At 41.6% G+C, this 10,164-nt stretch overlaps 1 protein-coding gene across 1 annotated transcript; it reads left to right on the top strand.

The window, feature by feature from the left end:
* Positions 1-227: 227 nt before the first annotated feature.
* Positions 228-4,313, top strand: buc2l (bucky ball 2-like). Its single transcript, XM_054623186.1, has 4 exons — positions 228-691; positions 1,497-3,554; positions 3,648-3,749; positions 4,158-4,313. Exons 1-4 carry the CDS (start codon positions 427-429, stop codon positions 4,169-4,171), a joined length of 2,439 nt encoding a protein of 812 aa, XP_054479161.1. The 5' UTR covers positions 228-426; the 3' UTR covers positions 4,172-4,313.
* The last annotated feature ends 5,851 nt before the right edge of the window (positions 4,314-10,164 follow it).

Genomic DNA, 10,164 nt, shown 5'->3' on the forward strand with positions numbered 1-10,164 from the left:
TCTGTTTCCTTAATTAAAGCCAATTAGCTTCTTCTCTACCCCTTAGTTTTTCTTCACCTATCCTGGATCTGTTGTCTGCTTTTCCTCAGGTGAGCTGATGCACCACAGTGGGAGGAAATCAGAGGGGAAACGAACATTTTTCATTGGCTTTTAGAGAAGGTCGTCTAACCCTAATTGGACACCTGGGCAGAAAATCTAGCCAATCAGTTCAAGCTCCATTGCATCAGGAGTCCACGCCTTTGATTTCCAATTTAAAACACACTTTGAAAGCTGTGCTGATTTGTCAGTAGTTATCTTGTTTTTGCATTTGTTCAGTAAGTGTTTTGCTATCAGAAAAACACACTGCTTTCTTGCGACAAACTTTCCAACAAAGAAGGAAAAGATTCAAACAATTATTCCTACTTGCTTCTGGTGTCTTTGTCAAAAATGGAGGCAGCCACGTCAACCTTCCAGCACCATTATGGTCTTGGCCCTCGGGGTCCAGACCCACACTACGGAGCTCCGCAGGACCGGGGACCCCATCCTCCATCGGGTCCAGGGCCTTCTGGAGCTCCACGTCCTGAGGAGCAGCAGCACCACAAGCCTTTCTTCTACATACAGCCCTCACAGCCATACATGCCCATGCAGAGCATGCAGTGGCCTGTGCCAGTGCCCATGCCTATGTCCTACAACCCATACTACCCTGGTTTAGGTGAGTGTCTACTTTGGTTCAGCTAATTGATTTTGAGGGTGCAAAGCTACCTGAAAATACTGAGCTTATGCTGCATTTAATGCATTAAAAACCTCTGCTCTATTAGGTCCTCTTTATTTTCCATGTGCAGGGCAATTAATCCAGTGAAGTGCTTTCAAATACAGTCCTCCATTTTTCCCTAAATGCTATCATATTCTCTACATTTTCATTTCAGGTTTTTCTGTGTTATTTATCTCTGGTAAATTAGTTGGTGAGAATCAAGTAAGATGTATGGCCTCCTGCAGCCAGTGCTAATGTGGAGATCAGTGCTTTATATCACATATTGGTGGTTTAAAATGTTTGCTGAAGTTTAAAGAAATGGGGGAGGCCTTGAAAGTTAGTCTTTGGTGGATGATAAGTTAGTACGTTTCATTTTGTCATTATGCCTTTGCATATCCTGCATTACATCACCTGCTGCCTAGCTGAGTATAAATTGTAGGGCTTTCTTAGACCAAAGACATTTATAATCGACTTGCATTGATACGATTTTGCTAACACACAATTTAATTTTGTTGACCAATCAATTAGTTATGAGCACATCTGAAAAGAGAGCATCACTTTTAAATTGTGTTACCTGACATGTGCTCATAAGTTTCTTGAAAAAAATTGATTCAGCATGGAAAAAAATAAAATATTTGAGTCCTTTTGTTGACTTTGACCTAATTGATTAAAGTAAGACAAGTTCAATTTGAAGGCAGCATAAGTACAGAGCTGCTAGACTAGTCCGTAGAGGCACTTTAACACTGCTTTTCCTCTGCTATTAAAGGTTATGGCATGCCCATGATGCCCCAGTATCAGCCAAATCCCTACATGGAGCCACCTGGGTTCGTTGTACCAACCACCCACCTCCATTTGATGGACTACCGCCGCATGCTCAGCCCCCAGTATTACCAGACCATGGCCTACCACTCCCGCAGGTTCCGCTACCAGCACAACAGCCAGACCAGAGAGATGACGAGTTCTGAGGTTCAAACCGAGCCCCTTTCCGCCGCCAAGAGGACCAGCACCCCGGGATCCAGCGAGGTCGAGGCCCCCCGTGGCCTCCCAGTCCGCAGCAGCAACATTGGCACCGGTGTCGCCATCAAGGAGCCGCTCTCGCCAGCTCTGTCTGTGCAGAAGGGGGATCATTCTGTGGAGCTCAAGGACATGGCGCCCTCCTCCACCACCAGGACACCACCACCACCACCAAACGGCAGCTTCGTGATCCAGACGGAGGAGGTGAGGATTGAATGCTGCACGACGCCGGTGGGACTGCAACTCCTGCATGCTCGTGAGACTGCAGAGGTGTCCCACATGTTTTCCCAAGACGTGGTCCAGTGCTGCACCGGCAGCAACTCTGTCCTCCAGGGTCGAGTCGTGCGGCAGGACGAAGGACGATGCCTCCCTGCAGAGCAGTCAGAGAAGGCGCTTGTTGGGATGGCCAGCGGCGGCGAGAAGCTCCTGTCTTTGGAGGACTCCAGGAACCAGACAGATCGTGCAATCGACGCCTCTGACGTTGGTTCCCAAGTATCAGCTCGTGCAGACGTTCAAGAGACGAGTGACGAGAAAGATCCGTCCAAGAACTTCCAGTTCAAAGTCGTTCACCTGCCCTTCGACCCTAAGTACCTGGACGAGCTGTGGAAGATGGAGTCCACCGTCTGGTCAATGGAGGAAACTTTGATTCCCTCACCTGGATCGCTGGTCCAAAATGGCCGCTCAGAGTCTCACGATGAAACACCGGCTTGTGTAAATGCATTGCCGTCAGCGAGAGAGGACCCAGAAGAGTTCGTCCCTGTGATTCAGATGCTTCCTCTGGCAGAGGACGAACAGGATGACATGGTGGCTGCTGTGGAGGAGCCTCCTGAAGATATGTGTCACTTCATGGATGTTGCTGTTCTAGAGGAAGCTCCTACGACAGAGTTTACACACACGGCAGAAGTTGATTCCCCTCTTAAGGCGGATAGAAACATCCAGGATCACCAGGACACTTCATTCGAATCATTGCCTGCCTACCTACCTTCGACCAGCTGGCTTGCTGACTTTGATAACGTTTACTACTGCAGCAAGATGCCGCCGACTCCCAAGAAGCAGACCCGACCTCCGAGCAGCCGTGTGTTGGATGTGCCCACCAGAAGAAGAAAGCTAGACTTCGACTACAAGGACCAACTTACCGTTCGGAAGCCAAAGGCGAGGTACAAACCCAAAGGGAAGGTGGATCGGCGAAGCCTCTCTGACCACGAATGCTGCATCAACAGGAACTTCAACGAGAACTCTTTCACTCCCTACGCATCCAAGAGGGAGCGACTTTGCTCCAGATGTGTGGCAAAGAGCACGATCTGCACGACCACCAGTCTGGGACTCGACGGTCGGCCCTTAAAGAGAAAAGCTGCAGTTTTCCAACAGTGGAACGACACGCTCTTACCGACGTGCGAAGCCTGTAAATCCCACTCCAACAAACGACTGGTGAGGAAAGGCTCCAATCCGGATGTTCGTGGCCCACTTAACGGACACGACACCGAAGAAGAGTCCTCGGAGAACAGCTCGTGTCGCCTCGGCTCAAAGTGGAGGGCAGCCGATCGTCCCTGGAAGCTGAACAACATCAAGATGCCGCTGGCCTCCAGGCAAAACGTGGACAAGTGTCCCACAACGATGCAACCGAAGCTGAGGGAGAAGAACTGCTTGTGCAACGAGCCGCAGAATCAGTCTGTCTCATGGGAGAGGCAGCGCCACTGTCCCCACGGCAACGCCATCCGAGAAATGGACGAGAACTGCGCCGCGCCGGATTCCCTGCAGGACAAATGCCGGGTGACTGATCAGATTTATCTGACACATAGTCGGCAAACGGGTAAGGAAATGATTTTTCTCACTTTGATATCAGGAGGATTAACCCTTTAAAACGCAGCCCCTGTGTCTAACTGTATAACTTCTGATCCAACAGAGAAGTCGTGGAAAGCAGGGATGCCAAACCACGACAGCGATGGCTCCAAGAATGAAGCCAGAGCACCATATTTTAATAAACACAAGAAACCACAATCACAAGGTTTGTTTTTGGGCATTTCACTTTACATGCACAGAAAAAGGGTAGAGGGATTTAAAAAAAATGTTTTAATGTAATTTATGCACAAATACAGGTGCTAAATGGCATGAAGAATGTAGGAAAGGCTTGGACATTGCAACTTTTCTTGAGCAACAACTTTATGTAGACTTGTCTCCAGAAATGGAGCATTTCCTCAGAAACATCTTGATTTAAGTCTTGTTTAATTTAGTGCCTGTATATGTACAATTCAGTAAATTAATCTCACTTTTACACATTCAAAAGATCCCCTTTTTGTTTTGTTGGAAAAGCATTTCTCCACTTCCTGTAAATTGAAATTACAACCTTTTTTCTCTTTGCATTTATTTTATATCCTTTTATATCTTTGTGATTAATTTTTCTTTCTCTCTGCAGGAACAAGATTCTGATTTGCACAAGAGCACAAACAACAACGTCAACGACACTTTGAAAAATATATATATATGATGTATGTACACTTAATTTAAATTATTTCTACCTAAATGAATTGTATAATCACAATGTTTCACTATTTATTAACTTTAAAATAAACACAACTTTATGATAATACCTTTATTTGTCCTTCTTTTGCTCATGTAGTGCCTCCTCTTGCAGAAAGTTTGGGGAGTAAAATTGAGGTAAAATGTGTTTTACTTGTTCTTGTCCACTAGATGGAACTATTTCTACATTAGATATTAAATCCAGCAGGTGATTAATATTTTGAGCATACATATAAAATGCTTAAATTACAGGAAATCCTACTTAAATAGAATGTAAATGAAAGTATCAAAGTCATTAATGAAAAGTTTTGAGGGATGGAAAAGAAACCACCTGCAGTGTGATGACTTATTTCCTCAGTTGGACACAACTAATCTTCACATATAACATAATATCAAACCAGTTTCATCTCTGGTTTGCACATTATTCATTAGACATGGCTACTTTGATCACACCTTTGCATAAGACCTTTTTAACTGCCTCTTATCTAGAAGGACCTTCAGGTGTATCAGCATGTTCAGGTGAGTCACCGGTCGATCAAAGCTGTGACCTTTTGATAACCGAGTGGCCTGTAGTCTTCAATCTGCAGCTTCTGTTAATGATGCCAGTAGCTTTACAGAGATGAAATGGGGAAAAGACTAAATTACATTGGGGCAAATATTAAATTATCTATTTAATAAAATATCTCTATCAAGGCAGTTTCACCTGTATCTTTTTTTTTTTCTTTTTTAAAATCAGACTGAGCTGTTTTTAACCCTAACTTTAATAAAATAGTAAAATATCTAAACAATTCCTGGATGGTTTGCCTTTAAATCATTGCATAAACATTCACAGTCCCCAGAGGATGAATCATACTTACAAGAGGCACATTGTTGTGGTTTTGGAACTATTTGATTGCAATTAAATGTGGCGCAAACATTCATGCCTCCATCATGAACAATCGCGGAACTCAAAGCTTCACAACGGCAGTCCACAAACCAATGGGTGACGACATGGTGACTACGTCCACTTCTTATATACAGTCTGTAGTTTTAAGTTGTGATTGGGGTTCAACTTCACTCTGACGTGGCAACACTGACCATAAACCGCTTTTAATATCAAAAAAGTTGGACAAGAAGTCTGAAAAACTAACCCGGACTGTGCTGGAGAGCAAGGCAGCTCAAAAATATAAGGTTTTCTGCTGAGAAACCTCATTTGGAGCTGCAGGTGTGCATTCCTCCTGCATGAAAATGCAACAAAGCTCACACCTGGTATAAACATCAGCATGCAAGCGTTGTCATTGTGAACATGTGTGCACGGTGGTGTTAGCATTTAGCTCAAAGTGCTGCTGGGCCTCAGTGCGGCCTGCTAGTTTGGCTCTCAACTGTTAGTCCTGTTTCTGATCACGTCAGCTAAAACACTACATTGAATGAATAGCCAGGAAGGACGTTATTAGACTCGTAGTGTTGTGTGAAGGCGACTGTGAACCCCATTATTGACCGCTAACGTCGCACCCCAAGGGGGGGAAAAAAACAATACACAAATGTATTGAATAAGTAATGAATTGTGGGCCAGACCATTAGAGTTCATGCAGTGTTCAGCAAGCCTTTTGGGATCAGGTAATGAAACCAATTTTTACCGGCATTGTTCCAAATGAAACATGTAATGACACGTGCAGCAATAATAGCTTTTCCCTGGCTGCAGGGGGAGGTAAACACCAGGATGTAGAGTGAACATTTCTGTCAGGGAGTAAATTTTCTCCTCATCCTCCACAGAGAGATCTGCACAAAAAAAAACCACACACACAGCGTGCAGCCTTCAAAAAGGGAGAAGAAAGGCCTCGCTTTTGTGCATTGTTTGAAACGGACACACTTGAAAAAGCTTCTCCAATTTGAAACAACCCTTTTTGTAAATTTAAGAGGGTTCTTTGAAGCCCCAAATGGGATGAAGGGAAGTTGCTGCACTGGAGCGCAACACATGATTTCCCCTCAGATTCAACAGTTTTTTAAAGGCGGGAGATTGGACGGCGATTGGATTGGAGCTAATATCTCATCGACTGTCGTTTCGTCTTCATGACACCTGCATTATGGGTAAATGTGAAAGGCGTCAGTGTGATTGGCTCCCAGGAGGGGGGGATTTACAGTATGAGGTCTGATGGAGCAGGAACATACATACAGAACATCATAAAGAGTCGGGGTCTCTGTGGGTGAAGCATCCTGCAGTGATGATTTCCCTTACAGGTGGATGTGTTCCAATGCATGAACACCAAAATGTCCTCTTAAGGGTTGAAAGATGAGGAAAATCACTCACATGGAAGGACATTTTAAAAGCTTTTCTCTTCATGGAGTCGAGCGTCAGCAGTTCATTTATGAGCTTGGAAAATAAAACCAACGGCACAGAAAAAAAACACAAACAGACATGATTTGGTAATATCAGTTGCATCCTACAAAGAGTTGGCTCACCCAGATCTTCTTTACTTCCATGGGCAAATTATGCACACACATCTAAAGCCCCCCCCCCACCTTATTACACAACAACAAGACAACACACAGACTTTATAGTCGCTCAGCCTCTTTTTGTTTTGTGTCTCTTTGAAGTCTTTACTCATGTCTCTGTTGTCATTTTGCTCTCTTTGTGATGGTTTTTGCCCTATCAGGGGCTGTTTTGTTTGTTATTCTCTTTGAAGTCACTTTGAGCCTCTTTGAAGTTGCATTGTGCCTCTTTGTAGTTGCGTTGTGTCTATTTGTAGACATTTTCAAATCTCTTGAAGTTATTTTGAGTCTCTTTGTAGTTTGGTTGTTTCTCTTTGTAGTAATCTTCAAGTGTCTTGAAGTCATTTTGAGTCTCTGTGGTTTTTTTGCCTCTTTTCATAGCCATTGTGAGTTTCTTTGTTGTCTCTTTTGTGTCTATTTGTAATTGTTTTATTCTCTTTACAGTCTTTTTATGGGCCTTTGTAGTTGTTTTATGATTCTGTGTGGTCATTTTGAGTCCTGTCTTGGTTTGTACATGTATATGAGTAATTGTTTTGTCTTAGTGATACATACTGTATCTAGCCATGCAGGTTTCTAACTTTGGTTAGAAAAGCACTGTAGCAGTTACATTTATAAAGTGTTATCATTATTTTATTGCAATAATTTTCAATTATTTTGTGTAACGGTAGTTTTCTACTGTACTATTTATATGTATATTATTATTATAGCATGTTTTTCTTCTGTGAAAGCACTTTGCAACCTTACAAAGACCCTACAACGCTATAGTTTTAAACCATTGTTATTGTCATTCACTCTTGCATTAAAATATTTGCTGTTCAGTTGACTCATTTGTCCTTGAATCTACTAACAAAGAGCTCTTGTGTCTCCGGAAAAAGAAATCCTGTAATGAACAACAACAGCTTCCTGGAAAGAAGGAATGTAAGAATGCATGAAAACATGAAACATGCAAAACCACCGGTTTGGACCTTTAAAGGAATAGTTAAACATTTTATTCCTCTAAAATCACAAATTACAGTCTAGGGGTTTTTGTGCACTTTGGACATAGCCAGGCTAGCTGTTTCCACCTGTTTCCAGTCTTTGTGCTAAGCTAGGCTTACGGATACATATAATTGGCAACACTTTTGAGAATTGGCAATCAAACTGCAAAACATGCAGCCAAAAAAAATGTAAAAATCTAAAATATTTGTTGCATTAATGATATTTAAATATTACCAGACAACGCAGCATGTGTGTTGCTGTGTTTACTTCAGTACATCTGTTTTTGTTACATTATTGAGATGACGTTTAACTGAAAATCATCCTAAATTACTCCAAAATATAAGGTTTAAAAAGAGCCCTGAAATATTCTTTTTCAAACACTTTCCCTCGATCTTGCCTCTTGGTGTGTTTGCGCTTGTGTTCGTGTCAGTGTGAGCCGCTGTGCAGCCTGAGTGGGTGTGCGTATAGCTGCTTGAGATGCCTATAAAAGCTGTGGGAGGTTAAGAGCATCCATTCTGCCTCCTTAACTCTTTGGAGCAATTCTGTCAAGCTGTCAAGTTGTTGTTTTTTCTTTTTCTTTTTTTCCTGGAGAACTGCAGAGCTCGTGCCACATGGTTCAAGTGTTTTTGAAATGCTCATCATCTACGACGTCTCAGAGATGACTAAGTGGTATGAGGACACAGGATTACTTAAGAGAGGAGTGCTCTCTGTGAAGGGAAATATAAATAACCCTGAATCAAAGAACAGCAAGAGATTATTACAGAGTTAATACCTGGACAGTATTTCTAGTTTCAACTGATACATATAAAAAAAAAAAAAATCCCATCAGTTTACATGATTGATACATTGAAAATTGAAGACTTCAAATATGACAGGATGTAGTTTTTGGATGTGTTTTGAAAAAAAACAGACCAATTTTAAAAAAGTAGTATTTTCTGGATAACATCCCTAGATATTTCGAAAAACATTACTACTTCAAATTTTTCCACAAATGTAGTGTTTAGTTGATATTCACTGTAAAAAAGGAAATCACAATACTTATTTTCCAAGGTCATCAGAGGTCAAATTCAAAATGTATCTTAAAATAATCCTTATGGTGAAGATGTGCTGGTAGAAATTGTCATGCTTCTTTCACAAAATAGGGCTCCTTATATGAACATATCAGGACAGCAGCACTTATGGTAAAAATAAACAAAGTTTTCTTGTACTACTGTTCCAGAATGAACATGTAAATATTTAACAAAGACACAAACACAAAAAAGAGAATGTTTTAATATGAATATTCAGTCCGAACAAGGCTGCAATGACTAACAGACAATTATTATGTAACTCTGTGAAGCTTTTTTTAGCCTTTTTTAGTCAACTGTTCTGATAACTTTCTCCAAAATACCAAATTTCTTGAGCACTAGTTCAGCCTTGATATAGTCCATGTGTGAAGGTCTTTGTGTCTACACTTTCAGCTCCTCTCTCCTCCCTTTCGGCCCGTGTCCTGACAGTCTGCTGCTCCTGAAGGACATGATGGATGCTTCTTTGAAGGATCCCTTCTGTCATCCAGACGCCCAATTAGAGGCCGGCCACGGCTGGCCACTCCGGACTGAGAGGTAGGAGGGCAGCATCACTCACTCAGTGGACCAGACTGACTTTTTGGCAGTTCAGCCCATCGGTCACCTGAGGCAGAAACAAAAAGTGGCTTTGTGTGGCCAGAGTATGCTGATGACCTCTCCAGAGAACAGGCCAATGCTTTGACAGATATTATGTTCAACAAAGTCTCACAGAAGTTCTTGAAATAGTCACAAAACCCAATAAATTGTTTTTGTGTACAAGGACAAAAATTGTTAGGTTTTTTTGTGTCGCTCGGAATAACTTTTTTTCAGGACATCATTACGTTAAAAACTAAAGGCAACAAAAACACCAGTTAGGTTTAGGAAAATACATCATGGTTGGGCTTAAATTACTACAAACAAGTAGGTATCAAAGCTATGATAAGTTAAGTTAACACAAACAGTTAGGTTTAGTCAACAAAACCACGAAAAGTTAAGTTTAGTCAACAAAACCAAAAACAGTTTAGTTTAGTCAACAAAACCAAGAACAGTTAAGTTTAGTCAACAAAACCACGAACAGTTAAGTTTAGTCAACAAAACCACGAACAGCTAAGTTTAGTCAAGAAAACCAAAAGTTAGGTTTAGTCAACAAAACCACGAAAAGTTTGGTTTAGTCAGGAAAACCACAAACAGTTAGTCATAGTCAACAAAAAACACAACAACAATGAAATGGAATTAAAAGAGCAGAATGGATGTAATAGTGCAAAACAGGTTTTCAGTTGTTTCCATGAAATGAAATAATATAAATTTCATCAGATTTTCTCTCTTCCATTGATGAGGTCTCTCATTTAGTTTCACACCATTATTATATTTTCCAAAACACTCACAACAAGTGTTTCCTGAAAAGGTCAAATG

Source organism: Anoplopoma fimbria, chromosome 21, assembly GCF_027596085.1.
Source record: "Anoplopoma fimbria isolate UVic2021 breed Golden Eagle Sablefish chromosome 21, Afim_UVic_2022, whole genome shotgun sequence".
Classification (NCBI taxonomy): domain Eukaryota; kingdom Metazoa; phylum Chordata; class Actinopteri; order Perciformes; family Anoplopomatidae; genus Anoplopoma; species Anoplopoma fimbria.